Raw genomic sequence first — 23770 nt, 5'->3', positions numbered from 1 at the left:
ATTTTGCGTAAGTCGGAAACATATACCCAACCATTACACCAAAAAAAATAAACCCACCTCCTATTTCTAGCTTATGGAACTTTTTCCATCAGTACGGATTTGTGTAAGTCAGGTCTTGAGTAACCCGGGGAGCGTCTGTAGGATGAAATTCAATACACACAAATGCAAAGTACTCCACTAAGGAAGGAACATTCAGTTGCACACATACAAAATGGGAAATCACTGCCGAGGAAGGAGTACTGCAGAAAGGGATCTGGGGGTCATGGTGGATCACAAACTAAATACGAGTCAACAGTGTAATGCTGTTGCAAAAAAAGCAATCATCATTCTGGGATGTATTAGCAGGGGTGTTGTTAGCAAGACACAAGATGTAATTCTTCCGCTCTACTCCACACTGATTAGGCCTCAACTGGAGTATTGTGTCCCGTTCTGGGCACTACCTTCCAGGAAAGATGTGGATAAATTGGGGAACAGCAACACAAATGATTAAAGGTCTAGAAAACATAACCTATGAGGGAAGATGGAAAAAATTGGGTTTGTTTTGTCTGGAGAAGAGAAAACGGAGGGAGCCATGATAACAGTTTTCAAGTACATAAAAGGTTGTTACAAGGAGGAGGGAGAAAAATTGTTGTTCTTAACATCTGAGGACAGGACAAGAAGAAATGGGCTTAAATTGCAGCAAGGGCGGTTTAGGTTGGATATTAGGAAAAACTTCCTAACTGTCAGGGTGGTTAAGCACTGGAATAAATTGCCTGGGGAAGTTGTGAAATCTCCATCATTACAGATTTTTAATCTGTAATTTTTTTACAGAATTATCTAGACCAGTGGTTCTCAAACTAGGGCTGCCGCTTGTTCAGGAAAAGCCCCTGGCGGGCCGGGCTGGTTTGTTTACCTGCTGCGTCCGCAAGTTCGGCTGATCGCGGCTCCCAGTGGCCACGGTTCGCTGCTCCAGGCCAACGGGAGCTGCAGGAAGGGCAGTCAGCACATCCCTTGGCCTGTGCCACTTCCCACAGCCCACATTGGCCTGGAGTGGTGAACCGCGGCCAGTGGGAGCCGCGATTGGCCGAACCTGCAGACATGGCAGGTAAACAAACTAGCCCAGCCCGCCAGGGGCTTTCCCTGAACAAGCGGCGGCCCTAGTTTGAGAACCACTGGTCTAGATAATACTTAGTCCTGCCATGAGTGCAGGGAACTGGACTAGATGTCCTCTAAACATCCCTTTCAGTCCTACGATTCTGTGATTATTGCCCTGGCTTGTTTTATATTAAGCTTCATCCTTTATCCCCCCACATGGAGGCACACTCCCTCCACCTTGCAGCATGGCTCTTACAGCATTCCCAAGCTGCTGGTGGCACCCAGAGTTTCACAGTATGGATGGTGGTAAATCCCAAATCCACAGAAATGTGGCAAATATATTTTCTGGTTGTATTAGTTTTCTGTGAGGAACTCTTAAGGGCATGCTGGTGAGGCGGAACAATGAGCAACCCCACGTACGTCCCTGCTCTTGCCCCAATCACACTCCCCCAGCCCTAGCTACTGCCCATCTCTTCCTTTCCGTGGATTGCCAGACCCTCAGAAGTCTCTGCAGAAAGCCACTGACCCTCTTTTCCATATGGGGAAGGGAAGATCCATGCTTAAAGGGTCTCCTCCACAAAAGAATTATTTTACTTAGATTGTACACTGTTTGGAGGAGACATCAACATTTCATTGTGTGTGCCTAGAGCCTAGCAAGATGGAGCCCCAAGATATTACTGCAATCGAAGGTGGATGTCAATAACGCCTACAGAAGTTATTACAGAAGTGGTGGGAGAGGTTCTGTGGCTTGCGATATGAAGGTGGTCAGCTAAACGATCATGAGGGTCCCTTCTGGCCTTAAAGTCTACGAGTAATTAGAACTGGTCAAGAATTTTTGAAATTTGAACATTTTCATGGAATAAGGGGACATTTTTTGCAAACACTTTCATGAAAATTTTTTCCATTTTTTGCCCAGCAATAATAAAATAAATAGTAGGTTGTGATCTGGCCCTCAAACCTACATAAGCTAAGATAAAATAATAAAATAAAAATAAAAGCTCAAAAACCTTGACCAATTCTTACTAAGAAAACATGGTATTTAATTTACACAGACTGAGGTAGAGCAACCAAAATGCTGGCCCTGAGTTACTGACTACTATGGCTGAAACCAACATCCAATAGTAGTTTTAGAAGAAGTGAGTCCACTGACTGTTTGCTTACACACCCATGAAAGAAATGGTGCCTGCATTCCACAGATCTTGTACTGCAAGAATATTCTCAGTGGGACTTGAGTTCCAAAAGTAAATCAGCAACTGAAGCTGCCAGTCACAAATTCATTTGTAAATACTTATGTGGCTGTTTTGATGGATGATACAACACACATTTAATCTGTAATTATATTTTCTCCTGCTTCCATCTACTCAGGAATCTTATTGATGATTGCAACTACAGTACTTGGCCAAAGCTGCTTGTCTTCCCAAAACAAATAACCTTTGTGTCACACAGGCAATTAAAGAACTGTAATGAAGAATTGAAATTAAACAGCGAATAAAATGCATTCCAGACTATACTATACAAAAGCACTACATTTCAAAGATAACTGCATTGCTGTAACATGGACTCCGATCATTGCCAAAAACACAGAAGTTAGCCCAGACTGCAGTCCAGAAGAAAACTCTTCAATGGATTTGATAGGCAGAAAATGTTGTGAGCAGCCGGACAGCAGGTAGCCAATGCAGACTGTTTTTAAAGCCACGACATCTGCCAAAATTCAGAGGAATACTTCAACCATTGCTGGCCCGTGCTATTCTCCATATATTATTTCCAAATTCAAGTCCACAGGAAGAATCTGAAGGCAGACTCCCAACACATGCAATGACACAAGAGGGAAAGCACATTGTATCCACAGAGAACACTCACCAACACCATCAGCTGTATGCCTCCTGTGGCTTGTTTCAGGAGCCCGAACAGCAGTGTGTCAGAGACTTTTGAAAGCGTGAGGTCAATCCCAGTGAATGACACATTTTTCAAACCCACTCCTTTCCCAGCTTTCCCCAAACAGGGACTGTTGCTGCTTCAGGATGCAACCATTAACAGGAACACCAACATTCCTCACTGCACCATCACCTAGCCTGCAAAACTGCTCTTTTTACCAGTGATCAGAAAGCAGGAAAATCTCTCATTCAGAGCCTCTTACCCAAACTGGGAAATGAAGGCCACTACAAAAAGAGTCCAAAAATAGCCCAAAGGCAAGAATATCCCTTCCATGATGTTCCCCCCCTCCACGTGACAGAGCACCAGGTCACCCCTGGAACACCCTTTCTCCAGGACCATATTATGTACAGCCTTGGAGAAAAAATGGGCATGTTTCTTATCTAAGTGAGGGCATAAAGAAGAGATAAAGATGTTGCCAATTCATATAAGTATTTAAGTGACATTTTTGCTTGTACTTGAAACATACCATTATGTTTCCAGGAATGACTAAAGCTCAACAATACATATAAGTGTGCACACGTAAACCAACACGCTGTGTGCCAAGGGCAGCAAAAATAATACACTGTGAACCTAGCAAAGAGGATTAATTTTGTCAGGTGCTAAACCAAAGACAATGTGGTAAGCAAGGAGCTAGCAATCTCATTTAAAAAAACCCAAGTCTTATATTGGTATTATTGAACCAAAGCAAGATCCTTTTATGTACAAACCTATGCAGAAATGCACCTATTTTCCCCTGAGTAAATATACTAATGGCCTGTACAACTGATGTTGGGCAGAAAACTGTACCTAAGGATATCTTGCTCAATCAGTTTTGGAAAACTTCTGCTTCAAGACACTAAAGCTGTTCCAGCTGCTTTCTTTCATTGCAAAAACTGCTGGGCTATGTTTGAAAAATGTGTTATCTTGAAAGCTTAGTCATCAGTGAACAGTTTTATAAGAAAAAAAAGATCAGACTGTATGCACCAGCATTGTATAATTTTACTACTTGCTGACACCAATACTGAACTTTTTTTGTTGTTTAATAACATTAAATAATGTTGTACTACCATACATGTTTTCTAACAACAATATTTTAGCTATTAAACTATGTGCTTAAGTGCCTCCCTATTTAGGAAAAGCACTTAAGGATGTGCTTAAATCCCATTTGCATCCATGGGACTTTCTGCTTTCCCAAAAAGAAATCCTTTCCTGAATCATAACCTCAGTGAACAGCAAAGAAAAAAAATTATATATCTATCTATCTATATATATATATATATATAAAGATAATATATATATATAAAGATAATAGTCTCAACATCTGACGCATCTCTCTCTCTATATATATATATACACACATATATCTCTCATCTGATGCAGAAATATATTGATAACATTAACAGTTCTGTATGTAAATATTTATTAAAGATAGCTAGCTATTTAGAATAGATGTATTTCTGAAGCACCTATCACAGTAGTACCTGAGTGATAAGCAATAAGAATGTTTACCTTGTGTGTTTTGCTGGAAGATTTTATTTAAGTCCAAGGAGGAGGCTCTGGAATGTGATTTCTGGGGCCTTGGTGGGGGTGTAGGGGGCTCTTCCCCCTTTTTCATTGTATCTTCAATAGATGTGCTAGAATAGGACCTAAAGGAAAATAAAATCAACTGATATTTTTAGACTATTCATTTATACAAATGTAGTAAATTTTGACTGGAGTTGAGCTTTACAGTGGAAAATCATTGCCTCATGGATTGAAAGGGCAGCTGATGGTGGTGGGACATAATATTAGATGGCACAGACAGAGGGTATTATTGCTCTAAAGAGAGGGAGGGTTACTTTTCAAGCCACAGAATTAGTACAAGTGTTAAAAATGCCTTTTAGCCTCAATGTTTTAGTTTTATAGTTTCAGGCTCCACTCCTTTAAACTTTGAGGGTCATGTGACCTCAGCCAACAGCAGAATAATTGTAGTAACTATCTTGAATACACCTGAGTGAAAATTTCTTTCCTTTCTACTGACTTTCTTCCTCTCCTTCTCCATAAACTTTAATTTGAACTCTCAACATGTTGGGCTCTGGCTGCCACTAGGAGTATATTAAAAGTGCTAACTTGCTTCTGAAGCATTTTTGCTATGATATTTATTTCCTACAATATGGCTGAATTCTGAAAAGCACAAAAATAAAGAAATGTAGCCAAAATGTTGCATTTAACTGTAACATAAGTTATAGTACTTCAAACAACAAGGTATCCTGGCAGGAGACCACTTGCAGCCTGCAGTTTTGATGGATTCTGCCAGCATAATCCACCGGGGCACAGGGCTGCTGGCAATGCAAAATCCCCCTGAGAGGATCTGTAACAGTGCAATATGCCTACAACTCCATCTCCTTTCCAGGGTCTGCAGCTGAGCAGGATGGCCAAAAAGGGGCCCAGTCTTATTCAGTTCACCCTCACAGCACCTGTTTATGGGGTTCCAACAGACCATTGGGGAAATTAAAAAGCTGTCCTCCTCTAATGGAATTCCTCAGGGAGGGCAGTATTAGAAACACTGCCTGCCCTTCCTGGCTCAGGGAGGAGAAATCTGTACCTCCTTGAGCAAGCAGCCTAGACAAGCCCAGGTTTTTTTTGCCCTAAATGTGTTGCAGCAGAGACAATCTGAACTGTCTGGTTCAGATCACATGAGTCTCCTTCAGCCCATGACCTAGCTAGTTGGTAATTTGGGGGTCTAAACTAATAATTAAGTGGTAGGACAACAGGGCAAAACTATCTGAACTCACATTACCATGCCTTAAACTGGAATGTGACTGTCTATTCTTAGGAGCAATATATGTATCACTTGAATTCACCATTCACAATGATCCATTTTCGTGATACTGTCTGTGCACTATCCAATGTATTTTCTAAACACTTGTAACAAGTTTCATTATCTTAAGTGGAGCCCAATATTTTTCTGCTGTTGGAGTCACAAGTTTTCTCTGCAAGGCTGCAGACTTTACTCAAATCAGGACTGACAACATGAAGTGTTATACTTACTGTAACGCATTATGCATGGCAGGCAAGACAAAAAAAGATTTGTCTACAACCGGCAAAAACTCCAACCAACGGGTAAAGGGATCAGCAGCTTTTGCCAAATCGGCAGCAGTTAGTAGACAATTCTTTGTTAACAGGTTGGACGCCGGCAACTTCAATCTTATATTTTTGATGAAACCAATAAACATATGAGGTAAAACCCAACTTGTTTCAGAGTTCACATGCAACACGTCGCCTTTGCTTCCACTGCATTTTTCAGCCCAGGGTTTAGAATCCTCCAACCCTACTCCTTTAAAACCTGATCCAAAATCCATTAAAGCCAGAGGGCTTTGGATTAGGCCCTTAAAATACTGTACTTCAAATATAAACAATAAACAATGGAAGGGGAGATATATTGGGGGGGAAGGGGGATAGGCAGCTTTATACTTTATCATTCATGCAGTAAAGAACTGTAAAGTAGTACCTAGGAGACAAAAATGCATCTGGCCTTGCAGAGTTAATACAATGCTACAGTACTTGAAGGCCACCATATTGACTGACACCAGGGATTGAACCGGGGACCTCCAGAACTAGAAGCATGAATCTCTATAGATTGAACTAGGCTAAGAGTTAGAACTCCTATCTAGAGTTGGTCTTATAAACTTCAAGGGAACCATATTCTGTCACAATATGAAGTTCTATCAAAATCGAAATGCAGTCTATTTTGCAGGAATTTTAGTTTTAAAATAGTCAATATCCTCTTGCAACATTATTTGAATGAAACATTTCCATTTTTCGTTTCCAAATTTTTTACATTTGTTGTAATAGAATACAAAATCAAAAAGGAGGGGAGGGAAATTTTTGAATTTTCATCTGCAGAGAATTTCAAAATGTTCAGGTTTTGTTCCTAATTTAAACAGCCAAATTCTGAAACCTCGAAATCCTTTGCAAAATGGAACTTCTGTCCTTTACACAGCTCTACTCATATCCTCTGGGGATAAACTCAGCTCTCCAGAAGTAAAAATTTCCTTATCACATCACATCAACCTTGCATTCCTCTTCTCCGATGAATTCATTTCCAGTTTTTGCATACCCGTCCCAAGTGCATTTTTCCTTGTTTTAATTTTCTACTACTCACTTTACTATCTGATTAGACATAAATTCATATTCTTCCCCTCTCAATACTTTTTTCCAACCCTGAAGTATATCAAACTTCTGCCCTGCAAATACTATCTGTCTGCAGCACCAGTGTTCTGCTTTGCTGTAGTAGACCAGTCAAATTCCTTTCCCTCCCTCCCCTCAGTTTACTGCCATTTTGGGAGCAAAAATACATCTGCTGCAGAGAAGTCTGCTTAGTACTTTTACAACTTCTGGCTTTAGAGGCTACATCTACAACCCTTGAAACAAACTCTAAACAGTCAAGCATATAATTTTGTTCTCTACAGTCTTTAGTTTAATTTCAAAGTGTTTATTTCTTTTAGTTTCTCCCATTCTTTGGTATATCCTCCTCCTCTGCCAGGCTACTTTTTTCTCCTCCTCCTCCTTTTTGTTCAATTAATTATAAGCTTTATGAGGAAGAGACTCATGATTACACATTCAATACATTAGAGAAAGAAATGAAGCACTAAAGTACTTAATCTCACTGGCTGAAATAGACAGCCTAAAGTAGAATATAAGATGTGGGCATACCAGAATGCTGATCAGCCAAAAACAGTGCTTAACCCAGTTATTGTATTTTTGGATTACACAATATTTTCAGACATGAGTTGCCTTTTTCATTCCCTGCAAGTAACCAACTTAGCAGCTTTCATTTTTAATCCACATTCTTATATGAACCATACACTATGTTCTTCTACACACCAACCGGTTACTGTTAGATGTGATAGTACACAATTCAAAAGACAGGACACAGTCAGCCGCATCAGATGCTGCCATTATTGGTGCTCTCTAGATTGTCCAATGTTGCTATCCACATGTAGCATGCAACTTTTAATTAGATGAAGTCTCGAGACTGTTCCTGAAATGGGATGATGACGGATCTCCCTACATGACATTAGGCTGGCTTCTATTTCCACCACAGTTAATAAAATGCAACACCAACACCTTCACTCCTAAACAGTTTGATGTTTAAATAATACACTGTTGAAGATCTCTTCAGATGGGAATATTTCTTTGACAGAAATAGAAACAAGTACCTGGATCTTGGTCTTGCCTTGAGTGTGTTCGATTCCTGAACAACTGAAACCAACAGATTACTTGTTAAAAACATTTTTTTTAAAAAAGAAGAGGTTTCTTTATCTGCAGAATGATAGATAGTTAGAATTAATTACAAACAAATGGAGCATGTCAGAGTGATGTTTATCCCTGCATAATAATGAGGATTCAATTGTTTTCACTCCTCACTCCCCATCTGTAACAGTGGATGTTCTCATTACCCACATAAATCCTCTAGTTCTTTTTTTAGTCCCACTGAGACTGGCTATTCCAACTCTTGGCTTCAGTTATATCTTGCAGCAATAAGTTCCACAGTTTCAGAGTTGTTTAAAAAGTATTTCCTTTATTGATTTTAAATTTGTTGCCTTTAGTCAGTTTTACTTTTCTTGTTTTATGAGACATGAAAAACAGCAGTGAATGATTTACCTTCTTGGAACCATTCCCTATATATGTACATCCCTTTCTATTAGTCTCCTCTCTAAACAAAAAGTAATTTTGAGAAATGTCACTTTGTGCTTGCTTTCAAATCTACTTCCCTGAAAGAAAGATTCTTGGGGTATTACACCAGTGTAAACAATTTTAAAAGTCTAAGATAGGTAAGTTCCTTTTTTAAAAAAATTGTTATACTAGATAGAATGCTAAAGAGAACCCAGAGGGATGGTACTAGGGAGAGACTTTCAGTGTTGTTGCCTTCAGAAAAAATCAGTATTTTGCGACAATTACCACACTCCAATATCTATCTGATTTTACCATAGATTTTCCTACACAGGCTCTATCTGTGGTAGCAGTTGGCAAATGTTGACTTTTTAATGGCTTGTATTATTCTTTTGTATGCACATACCAGTTGGGGGGTTTACAGACATGCAGAACAAATGAGATAGCAGGCAACATAATGTAGATCCACAAACATGCACTTTTTCCTCACAAGAGAAGTTGTTTGCATGGCTTGTACACTATTGACTGAGGCTCTGCGTGGAGGATATACAGATGCAACTGGTAGTGATTAATGCTCAATAAGAAAACCACTTATGAACGAATCTCTCAGTAGATTAATGTCATCAACAAACTGACTCAGTGTAACCAACTCTTACTAGCAACTAAAAGAAGAGAGGAGAAGGAATTACCATTAACAATGAACAATAATGAATATCTTTTTTTAGGTTTGAAACACCCACAGAATACAATTTTAGCAACAGATTTCTACAATCATATGACCCAATTTTAACAGTATTAATGATAACTATTGAATTATATGTATAATTTTTGAAAGATTTGCCTTCTCATTTTATATCCTTCAAGGTGAACCATATTTTTAGAATATTTATATTTTCTTCAGATTCCCCCCCACAAAACTTTATGGAAGGTTGACATCAGAGTCCTCAAATGATGTTTTGTTGAGGTGAACATGAGGACATAGAGAGAAGACAGAATCCTATTTTGAACTGATTATTGTATTAAATAAAGAACTACATCAATGCAGTGTTATGGTCGAGGCCTTTTCTTAAGCAAGTGAAAGTCAGGAAATTCAAGATTAAGATTCCATGACACCCAGCCTGGGGGGAGAGGGGGGAGAACTATTTGGGTTTTTTCTCCTAAATAAGGAAAAGCAGTTTATTTGTACGTGCAATCATTAGTTGCACAGATACCTCCAGAAAATGTAACAATACTTCAGTCCACTGCCTCAGTGCACATAAGCCTGCATCTCACATGAAAAACACAAAAGAAAGGTCAGGGACACTAGCAATTCCCAATTCCTTTTTTTTTTTTTTTTTTTTTTGGAACCTTAGAATGCAGATTCTGGACCTTTGGGCTGTAATCTAATGTCTTGGAGTCTGTTCAGATCTGGAAAATTAAAGAGTGTGGTGGTCTGCTTTAGAGGCTGAAGACTGAACTGAAAGCCATGCAGTAAATGGTGCTAATATGTTAAAGTGGTTGAAAAGAGAAAGGAAGAAACAAGTATTTCTTGACAGGTTTCAGAGTAGCAGCCGTGTTAGTCTGTATTCGCAAAAAGAAAAGGAGTACTAGTGGCACCTTAGAGACTAACCAAGTTATTTGAGCATAAGCTTTCGTGAGCTACAGCTCACTTCATCGGATGCATTCAGTGGAAAATACAATGAGGAGATTTATATACACACAGAACATGAAAAAATGGGTGTTATCATACCCACTGTAAGGAGAGTGATCACAGAACGCCACTAGCCATCACCTTCAGCCCCCAACTAAAACCTCTCCAACGCATCATCAAGGATCTACAACCTATCCTGAAGGACGACCCATCCCTCTCACAAATCTTGGGAGACAGGCCAGTCCTTGCCTACAGACAGCCCCCCAACCTGAAGCAAATACTCACCAGCAACCACACACCACACAACAGAACCACTAACCCAGGAACCTATCCTTGCAACAAAGCCCGTTGCCAACTGTGTCCACATATCTATTCAGGGGACACCATCACAGGGCCTAATCACATCAGCCACACTATCAGAGGCTCGTTCACCTGCACATCTACCAATGTGATATATGCCATCATGTGCCAGCAATGCCCCTCTGCCATGTACATCGGTCAAACTGGACAGCCTCTACGTAAAAGAATAAATGGACACAAATCAGAGGTCAAGAATTATAACATTCATAAACCAGTCAGAGAACACTTCAATCTCTCTGGTCACTCAATTTCAGACCTAAAGGTCGCAATATTAGAACAAAAAGACTTCAAAAACAGACTCCAACGAGAGACTGCTGAATTGGAATTAATTTGCAAACTGGACACAAATAACTTAGGCTTGAATAGAGACTGGGAGTGGATGTGTCATTACATAAAGTAAAACTATTTCCCCATGTTTATTTCCCCCACCCCCCACTGCTCCTCAGACGTTCCTGTTAACTGCTGGAAATGGGCCCACCTTGATTATCACTACAAAAGGTTTTCTCCCCCCGGCTCTCCTGCTGGTAATAGCTCACCTTAAGTGATCACTCTCCTTACAGTGTGTATGATAACACCCATTTTTTCATGTTCTGTGTGTATATAAATCTCCTCACTGTATTTTCCACTGAATGCATCCGATGAAGTGAGCTGTAGCTCACGAAAGCTTATGCTCAAATAAATTGGTTAGTCTCTAAGGTGCCACTAGTACTCCTTTTCTTTTTGCGAGTATTTCTTGACTATCCTAAAACACTCGTACACAGTCTGCAACACACTGAGCTGCTTCTTGCTTGGCTTAAGCAGCAAGAGCAGAATTTAAGCTGTCATTTGGAAATGATTAAAGACCAAATTTTTTAAAGGTGGGTGCCCACATTCAATAATGTAATTTCATAGGGGCACCTAAATAAGTGGCCCGATTTGCAAAGGTGCTGAATCAAACAGTTTGCATTGGCTTCAAATTACTAATCTTTATGATAGTGAAGAAAACCTTCCAAATGTGAACCAATGAAATGCTGTCCTTCCTGAGTTTATAACACAGGCAGACAGCCTGAATCAACAACTCCAAGAGAGAACTGAACTTTCCCTATTTATCTCAATTAGAGCCCTGCACGCAGGGCCAGTGTAACCACTAGGTGAACTAGGCAGCCGCCTAGGGCGCCAAGATTTGGGGGCACCACAAAGCTGTGCCCCAATTTTTTTTTTTTTTACACTATTGCTTAGGGGCAGGTACCTGCCAGTCTCTAGCGCTCAGGCAGCGCCAGGGCCAGCAGCCTCTTCATCTCTGAGTCGCCCCTCTTAGGCTCCCAGCCGCTGCCACCGCGGCAGCCCGGGAAGACGCGGGCAGGGGGCGCCACCGCGGAGGAGATGCAAGGGGCTGGGCTCGGCTGGAGCCCCGCACCTGCTGGCCGAGAGCAGCAGGAACCGGGTGCCACTCGGGGGGAGCTGGGTGGCCCGAGCCCAGGGCAGCGGCAGCCTCCGTAGCTGGGAAGCCTAAGAGGGGCGACTCAGAGATGAAGAGGCTGCTGGCCCTGGCATGGCCCGAGTGCTGGAGACTGACAGGTACCTGCCCCAAGCAATAGCTAGTCCTGCTAAAATGAAATTCAGAAATCCCTGGGGGAGTACAAAGAGAGAAAGATGAAGATTCTGCCACTAACTCTTCCTCCCTAGAGGGAAGTATGTATGCAGGAGACCAAGCAATCAGTCAAGAACATGAGCTCAAGATAGGGAATCTGGCAGTTACCAAGTGTTTGGGAAGGAGCCAGGAAAACAGAGTTGGAAATGAGGCACACAGCTGTTGAGGGGCCATTAATAACCTTGAATTTTAAGGCACAACTGCTAAGACAGGCCCTTGGGGTCAGTTTGCTTAATCAAGGATATCTTCGTAATTAAAAGGATGAGAAACTTCAATTTTTTTAAAAAGGGCAAACCCAGATTTGCACTAATACCTAAATGGTTAACCACTGAGATTTATAAGCTCTACTGAGACCTGATAAAGTTTTCAAATATTCAGAGTTCTGCAAGGAATATTTTTAGGAAGGCTGGGTGGTTAATTTTAAAGTCACCAGTTCTCACTGAGGTTAAATGAACAGAACAAGTATGAAGTTTCTGGACCAAGCAAGCGATTTTTGACATATGCCATTCCAGAAATAAAACTTTCTCAGATGATAGGGGTGGGGAAGGGAAGGTAGCTACCGGAAAGGAAAGCTACTTCCAGCCTGAACTGTGGAGCCAGTCCTATAGCACCATAATTCCTGTCACAAGGTCTAGTTTTCAAAATTGCTAAGCACTCATTGACTTCTCTGAGCATTATGGGTACTCAACTCTTGTGAAAATTAAGACTGTTCAGAATCATTACTGGCAAGATATAATGTTTACTTTGTGTTTGGGAAGGATTTCCATCAACAGTTATATTATTACCAACTTCTACCAATCTAATGTACAGAAAAAAATAGAACTGTACAATATGCTATATTACAGAATGTCCTTTGTGCTTAAGAAATTAATAAAAGATTTTTTTAATTCCATTAAAAAATAAAAATCAGAAGAAAGGTACAGTAGATGAACCTTTTTGACAAGTTCAAATCCTAATTTGGATGAATTTTGCAAATAATGGTCATTAACCCATGCGATCATTTTTTAAAAGTAATTTTATTATAAAAAATTATCACTAGAGTGAAAGGAACATTACCAGTGAAATGAAATGAAATAAAACAAATTTAGGCTTATTTTGGTAAGAAAATTGTTTAGCTGACAAGTTCTTTAAAAATATATATATATATATAATTTTTTTTTTTTTAAACATGAAAATTTTCTCCTCTTACCTGTTTTGACAGACAAGTGTTGAGATGGTTTAAAATCCTTTGGTATTGTTTTGGCAGTAGTGCTTATGTTCAGAGCTTAATTAAAAATAAATTGAAAGTTATTTTAAATTAATTATGTACTTGAAAACAAAAGTCAATAGCTCTCAACATTGATTAAGGCCCTATTAATAATATTTCATACATGCTGAAAAGAAATGTACACACATTAGGTAAATTATTCCTCATACCAACAGTGTGAAGTCACTATTATCTTTATTTAATTATGATGATGATGATAATAATAAAAAATAATAAATAAAAAAGTGAGGCACAGAGAGCTCTAGGCCCAAGCTGCCAACCGATCAGAAATTTTCGGTGCCTCAGCTTTTAGGTGTTTAACTTGAGAGACCGAGTTCACAATTTTCAAAGGTGCTGAGCACTTGCAACTCCAGTTAATGGAACTGAGCATGTTCAGTGGTCAATAACTCTGAAAGTTAGGACCTAAGCATCTCATGCTAGAAACCTAAAAACTGAGGCATTCAAAATCTTTTGATAACTTGGGTCTAAGTGACTTGCCCAAAGGCACACAGTGAGTCAGCAACCAAGCCAGGATCAGAATCCAGGAGCTCCCGGTTCTCTGGGCTTACTCCTCTAGCAAAGGTTTAGATCACAATATCCCTTTTCCACCAACACCTAAAACATCCCACATCAAGGACATGAGCAAAACAAAAACCAACCAAAAAAGCTGTACTCGTTTTGCTGAGAACTGTATTATACGGGATCACTACGGATGAAACTCACTTCATTGCAATATGTCCTGAGTAAAAGGAATTTACGTGGACTCATTCCCATCTCTATTTCCACTATTATATACGTTTAAATATACAATTAAGTGACAATGCAGAATTGATTTACCTGTGAGATGATGGAAATGAATGAGAATTTGTTTCGCTTAAAACATCCTGAGCTACAGAATTCTGACTCCTCAAGAGTAAAGCTAAGCAAGTAATTGATTTTTCAGTTCAGAGGCCAAACCGAAAAATTTCTGGGGGGGAAAAAAAAATCTGTTTCCATTTTAACAAAACATTGCGTTAGACCTCAACAAAATGCAAAATGGAAAAAAAAAACCACTTTTTCAGCTTTTCATTTTGTTCCGGTTGAACAAAATGTTTAGTTTGACCAAAATGAATTTTTTGTTCCGAATCATTTTGGGGTGTTTTAAAATAACAATCTCAAAATGAAATGCCATTTCAAAATGAAAAATCAAAACATTTCAAAACCAAAAAGCAGAAATAAAACATTTTAATTTTCCCCCTTGAAACAGTTAGGCAAATTCGCAAAAAGTTTCAGTGCCTCAAAAGTGCATTTTTGGCAAATTTACTATTTGACAAAAAAATCATCTGGTTCTATCTGGGAGTTCTCCTTCCGGGCAGCACCTTGATGGAATATTCCCTTTTCTTTTAAATCCCATTTATAGTAATAACTTAAAGAATAAGACCAAGTGTACCTTCCATGCCTGCAACTGTGCCTTGGCTAAGAAAAAGAGGTAGATTTCCATAATCATATAGAAAACAATTTGTAAATATGCATAAAGCAAAAGTTCATCCTTATGGGACCATTACATACCTAAAGGCTTTCCTTGTTACCTAAGAATGTCAGCTACAGAGAATGAGGCAGATCTGAGGCAGGCCTAAAAGAAATCATCACTGGTCGTTTTATTACCTTTAAAGTCGAGATCCTGCACTCTTTACTCAAGCAAAATTCTTGTTGAAGTCTTAGGCAAAAACTATGACATTAGGCCCATTTGGACCAAAATACATTTAGAAGGTGTATTTGGGTTTTAAAGGTTATGCAAATATGAGGGGTTCATTTTAAAATAACTGACCATTTTGTTTTTCTTCAGCTCTGTTGCTGTCAGTAAGTCCTCTCTTTGGTTACTGTTACAAACCTTTTTTCAGATTTACATAAATGCATAACTGACTCAGAAGCTAGATTTGCACAGATTCTGTTAGCAAAGGGAATTGTATAAAGCGCTTATTTACATCTAAAACCTAATGAATGAAGCAAAAAAAGACAAGACACTTTGCTCTCATACCTTGACTGTCATCACTATCTGCATCTTGTGTCAGGGCAGATTTATCAGGCATCTCCTCAACCGATGTCTTCTCACAGAAGAAAAAAAGATTGATTTATTATACAGATTGCTGTATCAAATATGCACAAACACTTCCATAGTCAAATGTTTAAGCACATGGACTAACAGAAATACAGCCCAATATTCTCTCCTGCACCAGATACACTCGAAGAAGTGGGGAGGGTCATTATGAAGACAATTATAGCCTCCTGCTTCTCAAGCTGCCTCAGTTGCAGTCCTGACATTAGAAAGGGCAGCCTGGGGCAGCTATAACTTGCAACAGCTGGCTATAGTGCCTAAGGGACCGTAAGCCAGCTGAGAATTCTCATATTGGAGAAGAATTCTGCTCTGTCCTCTTCTTTCTGATGATGTGCCCCCTGTGCAAGGCATGGGGAGCCAGCTCTATCAGCTTTACACTAGTTGAAAATTCCCCTCCATCAGAAACAGTACAACAATCAGAATAGCCTCTTTAGTCAAAGTTGGGGTCAGACTTCTCTGTCCTGTGCCTCTTGTGCGTGAGGAAATCTTCCTGATGAGTTAATTGACCTCTGGCCTACTCCTTCCTCTCACTGAATACTTTTGAAGTGGGGAAAGCTGGGGTCCATAGGGCACAACTTCCATGATCCCAATTCAGGCCTCCGGGGCAGAGACCAGGAACTTTAACCCAGTTCTGACAAATGAGGTCAACTGCTTTGATTACAGTAGTAACCCATAATGTGGGCATTTGCTACTCCTATAATCTCTGCTAGTTACCTCACCAAAAAGGGAGCTGTTCTGCTACTTGTCTCAGTAACAGCAGGACCTGGGATTCAGTGGGCAAGGCAATGCCAGAACCCAAAATTCTTCACATGCTTACTGATGCTGTCATAGGCGCCGACTTCTGCTCCCACCAGTGGGTGCTCGACCCCTCTCTACCCCCAGCCCTGCCCCCATTCCACCCCTTCCCCCAAGTCCCCACCCCTTCCCTGCCTCTTCCCACCCCTGCTCTACCTCCACCCCACCTCTTTCCCGCCTCCTCCCTTGAGTGCACTGTGCCCCCGCTCCTCCCCTTCCCTACCGGAGAGCCGGCAAACAGCTGTTTGACAGCGGGCAGAAGTGCTGGGAGGGAGAGGGAGAGGGAGAGGGAGGAGCAGGAACGCGGTGCAATCAAGGGAGGAGGCAGGGGGAGCTTGGCTGCCGGTGGGTGTGGAGCACCCGCTAATTTTTCCCTGTGGGTGCTCCAGCCTTGGAGCATCCACGCAGTTGATGCCTGTGGATGCTGTTATTGACAGCCAGGCCCATGAGACCAGGTTTCAATCCATTAGGCCCATAATGGTGGGTACAGAAATGTGGACTGAATTCATGGTTAGGAATTAGAGATCTATTTTATGAAGTAGCATGTGGATTTTTCGCAGCACAGTTCCTGTTGATTTCAGTGGAAGTAACATGCAAATCCATTGTGTAGGTGCTTTGAAAAAATATGGACAAATGTCAATCTCTATATTAACCATGATTGTGACTATAATACTTTCTAGTGCACAGACAATAATATGGTAGAATAAAAAAAAAATTGGTCACCGACTGGCTCAACAACAGAGGTCGCCACATCAAAGAGAATCAACAGCTCTGAGTTGGTTGGATCTTCACGGACAGTTTCAAGCTGATTTTTTTTTTTTTTTTAAACAAAGGCGAAAACATTGGGGAGGAAAAGAGAAAAATCTATTACAGTTCGATAGCTTCAGTTTTCACCATCATCAAAATCTACAATGAATTTCAGATTCATGTTGGGATGCTAGAGACAAATGTTTTGAGAGCCTAAATATCCAACCATAGTGGTCTAGCTGCAATGTACTAGAGGCCCAGACTCCAGACTGGCTTTTCCCCCACCTTCTGAGTCAAGAAATCATAAAGGTCGAGGAAAAGGCTAAGGGCCTGAAGCAATGCCCATTGAAGTGAATGGAAACACTTCCGTTGATTTCAATGGACTTTGGGTCAGGTGCTGTTTCAAAGAGGAGCTTAAAGCAACTGCTGGCAGTTTCATCGACCTCATGAGAAATCTTCTGTCTTGTCTCCCAAGCTATTTGCTGCAAGGAAGTATGCACTGATGTGTGTGGAGGAGAGGGGGTACAAAGGGAGAAAGTATGTAAGAGTCAAATATAGGAGACCAGAAAGAAAGTGCTGAGAGTCTCAGAAAACCAAAGAGAGAAAATATGGGCAGATAGTACTTCTTAATGTTAAAAATGAAAATGAATTGCTCCTTTACAAAACATACCAAAACTGTTAATTGATATTTCAAGTTTATTAAAACCCTCTGCCTTTGAAAGAGTCTGTTATCCACACATGACCCATCTCCTGTCATAACCCTCTTCATACATAAATCCAAGAAATCATTTCTGTTGTACTGTATTTCAGCAATTACAAATAAGGATGCTCTTTAAACTACCTGAATTTATCATGGATGGAAAGGGAAGACGACAGGAAGAAAACACATAATTGATTGCATTGGTAATAAAATATGTTCAGTCTCTTGTGATCACATGTATGAACTCTATTTCCTGAATAGCTGAACCACAAATTAAATTATGAAAGTGAATCACTGCACTCCCCAGAGACAATGATGAATTACTCTCTTTCTGAATCACATTTACACAGTGTATTATTTTTCAAAATAAAAACATCAGTCAGGAAAAAATCAGAACACTTCAGTCAAAATCATTTCAGGTCAGTTTTGAGGCAAGGTTTTACAATTCATTAATCATGGATAATTGGGCACATCTAAGCCTAGAGAGCACTGGCTGCTACAGCTCAACAGAAATACTGTAGGTCACAGATTGGCGGGTGGGTGGGGGAGGAGGGCGGGAGAGATAGAGACAAGAAGAAAAAAGAGCTGAGCCTGCTGATTGTCAAATGGTCTAATCAACTGCAATATGGTCAGATGACACTGTCCTATCTCACCCAATAGCTAGACCTCCATAAATTCAATTTTTTTTCCAATGAACCAGCTAATAGAGAAAAAGTATTTCTTGCCACGTTTCCAGGCAGCACTGGACACCCTCACACCAGAGAAATGAGGAAGAGAGAAGCAGAATATCCAGCTCCTCGTGAATGTGGGACCTAACTACCAAAGAAACAGCTCATAGGTTGGGGAGAGTGGAGTTATTTGGTGGTTGTGTTAAGCAGGTTGTTTTAAAGGGCAAGACAGAGCCTGGTGAGTTACAGACAGGGGTGCTCAAAAGCTTATCTTGAAAATTAAATTAAAAATTAACTTACAATATGGCATTTTGAAAATCTTCTGCTGTATCTCCCACTGCTAACAACTGCCCAGTGGAGGATTTCATCTTACCACTAGATAACATATTTTATTACTACTATTCTACTCCTAGTATTACTGCTGTGATGCTGGCCAGACCCAGTCAGATCAGGGCAACAGACCAATAGACTTTTGTATTAGTATAGATCAAAATGAGTGTAAATGTATGAGTGTACTCAGGTGTTTGAACTTCATGAAAATTAGAGGAATGTTACTTGTATTATTTTCATTCATTTGTTCCTGTTCTAATGTAATAGCAAACATTTTCATTGTGTACACCCCTGTAACTAAATAGCCCAACAAAGAAATCTTGTGAAATGCCAATGAAGGACTTAAACAGAAAATGTTAATTTCAAAGCAAGTGGCCATTATGTATGATGGCTCTTCACTCCCTGTCATCAAAAGAAAAGCCAATGTGGGTAGAGAGACTGTCAGCTTGCTCTCGGAGTGAAGAAACTACAAATATGGACTCATGGAAAGATCCTTCATCTCTAGACTGTTTGGACTTTTACAGGGAACTGTACCAGATGCAAAGCAGAGATCCCCAGAGACAATCTGGGTACCCTGAAAAGACTTTTGGGAGACTGGCAGTTTATTACATCACTGCCACCACTTAGAATTACAAACAGTGACTCACCTGTTATATTTTACCTGCTTTTAGCTCTCAATTACTCTCATTTCCTTTTCTTAGCTAATAAACCTACAGTTAGTTTACTACAGAATTGGCTGCCAGCATTGTCTTTGGTGTAAGCTCTGGAGTACCAACTGATCTGGGGTAAGCAGCTGATCACTTGGGATTGGGAGCAACCTGATGTGGTGTGATTTTTGGTTTAAGTGACCATTTCATCACAAAGTCCAGTCTGTGACTACATGGTAGAGTGGTAGAGTGATTCGGGAGTTCACATTTGTTACTGGCTTGGTGAAATCTAGTTATAGAACATACCACCAGCTTGGGATATATGCCCTGTTTTTTGACAGTCTGCCCCGAGGTAGGCACTTAGGGTTATGAGCCACTGCAGACAGTGTGACAACTACTACTGCTTCTACTATACTAGGAATTTCTAAAAACATGCGATTTCATTGTACAGCAAATCTACTCCTTAGAACAGGGGTCTCAAAGTCCCGGCCTGAGGGCCATCTGTGGCCCGAGAACCTCCCCACTGCAGCCCGTGGAGGAGAGATGCAGGCAGACACACTGCTGGCAATGTCTGCTACAGGCCCCGCCCCCCGCAGCTCCCATTGGCTGGGGGAAAGGGACCATGACTAGTCACTGCGCAGAGTCATCATCATTAGTTGCTGGGCAGAGTCAGCCCTGGAGGCAGCATCACTCTTTTCCACAATGAATATAAACAAGTCAAAATACTGAACACAACTCTCTGATGCCCACCTTGCTGCAATCCTGAAGGTTTCAACCGCTCAGTCACTGAGGTCAAACATCAACAGACTGACAGACCTGAAGCGTTGCCAGGTGTCTGGCAAACACTAAAAACTCTGGCTGGCGAAGAACTGTATAAAGTTGTAGGACAGTTTTATTATTTCTAAGAAATTTGAAATAAAAAAATACAATATAAATGTTTTCTCTTCTGAAAACCATCTTCAGTGACATTATTGGCCTGCTGGGAGAATTTGAGGACTGGCACTGGCCCTAAGTAAATTGAGTTTGAGACCCCTGCCTTATAGGTTTATTCCTTTATTGTGTAAACATTCAAATCCACAAACATAAATGTCACTTTCTATGGATCAGCTAAATTGGCTTATGGAATTTTATTGAGTCAGGTTATTAGGATAATATTTTTAATATTAGGAAATTTAAGAAGAATATGAAAGGAGAAACCCTGAGCTTTCTGAAGTATAAAATGAATATCTATATATGTCCCAGCATTTACACTAGCAGGGAGCAAATTTCATCACCACTCTGCAGAAATAGGAGAAATTGCTTTGGACATCTGGGTAATAATTTGTGAAGTTAATAGCTTAAAAATAATAATCTCACAGAAATGAAGGCGGATCCTGAAATCAAAGAGTTATGTGAGCTAGAGCTTTTTTTTTTTTTTTTTTGGGTGAGAGTTAAAATGTGTCAGCTGGAAGATATGGGGACAAACAGGGGACCTGCCCACTGACAAAACTGGTGCATCAGAACGGACCAATCATCAGGCTAGTCTGGTAGCCTGCCTCCTACTGCAACTAGCATCACAGTTATACATAATATGCATAATTGTACCGTTGTGAAAGGAAGCTTCGCCTGACCCCAGCTACTGATTAGCTTTATACCCTGAAGCATAAGGGCTAATAACCTTCCTTTTGTTATTCTAGCTAGTTTAATTGAAATCTAATCTTTTATTTTTATGTGAACACTTACTAAGCTATTTGCCTCAGTAAATCAATGCAGCAGCAAGTTCCACATGATCCTGGATAATAAAAGTACTGTAGAGTAAGGGCTCATCCAAAGCTCACTGAAGTCAGTGGAAAGACTCCCGTTGACTTCAGTGGGACTGGATGAGGCATTACACCCTCCTAGAAATATAATAAGCCTACTGTAAGTAGAAGCTCCCAGCATGCTCTGAATAAAGTGTGCACATATTAAATACAGTCCAAACTTACAATAAAACAAACCGCAGAAAGGGGGTAAGTTAACCATAAAGACACATGTATCTCTGCCTAAACTTTTTCCTCAAGTATGGTTGTTGCTAAGGCTTTTCCCAGCATGACCTCCCCTGTCCCAGCCTCTACTTCCCTCTGCATCAGAATAAGACACTCAAATCCCTCTTATATCCTGTCTGGAGTTAAAGTGATCCATCTGCTAGCAAAAGCCAGCAGTAGTTACATCTTCATATAGGGTTCTAGCACCTGAGTTTAGGGGGAATTTAGCATAATTCAGCATTCCTCTGCAGTGCCTTAAAAAGTGACACCTTGTCTCACACATATATACATTTTGAAAAAAAAAATATTTGCGAGATAGTTTTCGTCTTCAAAAAGCACTATACAAACATTAATCCACAACAACCCTGTGTGGCAGGGAAGCAATAGTATCCTCAGTTTATAGACCCGGAGACTAAGGGTATGTCCACACTGGCAGAGTTACAGCACTGGCAGTTACAGTGCTGCTCAGAGGGCACTGAAAGGAAACCGCTGTTGTGTATTCACACTGCCAGCTGACTGCACAATAGTGTGTTCACACTTGCGGCACTTGCAGTGGTATTCGGAGTTGTGCACTCTGGGCAGCTATCCCACAGAACGTCTCTTCCTCTTCTGCCACTAAAAGTTGTGGGAAGGCGGAGGGAGTTGCAGGGCATCCTGGGTCCTGTCTCAATGCCCCGTGATACATTGCTCCGCATCCCAGCAATCCCTGTGCTTCCGTCCACATTTGGCGCCATCTGCGCACCCTGCCTCTTCAGTCTGCAAAAATGGATCCCGCACTGTTGACCAATATGCTGCTCGCTCTCACTAACACATCACGAGTGGCAGTGGAGTTATTTCTTAAACTAAACTACAAAAGCAAGAGGAGTTTCACATCGATCTCGCCACGCGCAGTAGCTATGACACGAGATTGCTTGTGGCATTCACGGAGATGCTGACCACAGTGGAACGCCACTTTTGGGGGTCAGTGAAACAACCACTGAGTGGTGGGATCGCATTGTCATGCATGTCTGGGATGACGAGCAGTGGCTGCAGAACTTTCAGATGAGGAAAACCACACTCATGGGACTGTGTGATGAGCTGGCCCCAGCCCTGTGGCGTAAAGACACGAGAATGAGAGCTGCCCTGTCGCTGGAGAAGCGTGTGGTGATTGCACCATGGAAGCTGGCTACTCTAGACTGCTACCGATCGGTTGCTAACTGGTTCGGAGTGGGAAAGTCTACCATTGGACGAGTGTTGACAGAAGTGTGCAGGACCTCTAATTGCATCCTGCTCCAAAAGACTGTGACTCTGGGCAACATGCGTGACGTTGTGGATGGCTTTGCACAAATGGGCTTCCCTAACTGCGGAGGGGCGACAGATGGCACAGCTATTCCAATTCTGGTACCAGACCACCTAGCCACCAAGTACATTAATCAGAAGGGGTATTTCTCTAGGGTTCTCCTGGCGCTTGTCGATCACTGTGGGCGTTTCACAGACATTAACGCAGGCTGGTCTGGAAAGGTGCATCATGCACGCATCTTTTGGAACACTGGCCTGTTCGGGAAGCTGCAAGCAGGGGCCTTCTTCCCAGACCAGAAAATCATTGTAGGGGAAATCAAAATGCCCATTGTGATCCTGGGAGACCCAGCCTACCCCTTAATGCTGTGGCTTATGAAGCCATACACGGAGCACCTTGACAGCAGCAAGGAGCCGTTCAACGATAGGCTGAGCAAGTGCAGAATGACTTTTGAGTGTGCTTTTGGCCATTTAAAGGCCCGCTGGTGCTGCCTACATGGGAGGCTGGACCTGGCCGATGACAATATTCCTATGCCTACAGCTGCATGCTGTACACTCCATAATATTTGTGAAGGGAAGGGTGAAAGCTTAACTCAAGGCTGGACTGCTGAGGCTCAGTGCCTGGAGGCTGAATTTGAACAGGAAGAGACCAGGGCTATTAGAGGGGCGCAGAGCAGGGCCATATGGATTAGGGATGCCTTGAGGCAGCAATTTTATGCTGAAAGCCACTAATATTTGTTGCTATGCTCGGGAGTGCAGTACTTGTAATGCTAGGAGGTGATTGTGATTGATGCAGACAATGCACTATGAAGGTTTAAGAAAATTGCCTGTTACTTTGCAGGACTCTGTTTGCTTTCAATTAATGGAATAAAGATCACTTTCAAACCAACACAATTCTTTTATTAAAAAACAACAACTGGAGGAGAGAGACTGTCAGGGTTCCCTCCCCACTCTGAACTCTAGAGTACAGATGTGGGGACCCACATGAAAGACCCCCCCCC

At 41.2% G+C, this 23770-nt stretch overlaps 1 protein-coding gene across 7 annotated transcripts in view; it reads right to left on the bottom strand.

Moving 5' to 3' along the window:
- Positions 1-23770, bottom strand: part of REPS2 (RALBP1 associated Eps domain containing 2) — a 177493-nt gene that overhangs the window by 43951 nt on the left and 109772 nt on the right. For 6 of the 7 annotated variants that reach the window (XM_074967491.1, XM_074967473.1, XM_074967465.1 and 3 more), the window contains 5 exons: positions 17127-17204; positions 15527-15593; positions 13453-13527; positions 8190-8232; positions 4498-4634 (listed from right to left, as the gene is read on the bottom strand). In XM_074967491.1, the coding sequence (XP_074823592.1) occupies positions 4498-4634; positions 8190-8232; positions 13453-13527; positions 15527-15593; positions 17127-17204 (400 nt within the window). The remainder of the gene's footprint in view (positions 1-4497; positions 4635-8189; positions 8233-13452; positions 13528-15526; positions 15594-17126; positions 17205-23770) is intronic. The other variant, XM_074967481.1, reaches the window with a different exon arrangement.

This window comes from Natator depressus, chromosome 1, assembly GCF_965152275.1.
Source record: "Natator depressus isolate rNatDep1 chromosome 1, rNatDep2.hap1, whole genome shotgun sequence".
Classification (NCBI taxonomy): domain Eukaryota; kingdom Metazoa; phylum Chordata; order Testudines; family Cheloniidae; genus Natator; species Natator depressus.
The sequence above is the reverse complement of the archived record's forward strand: the minus strand, read 5'-3'. Positions and strand labels throughout refer to the sequence as shown.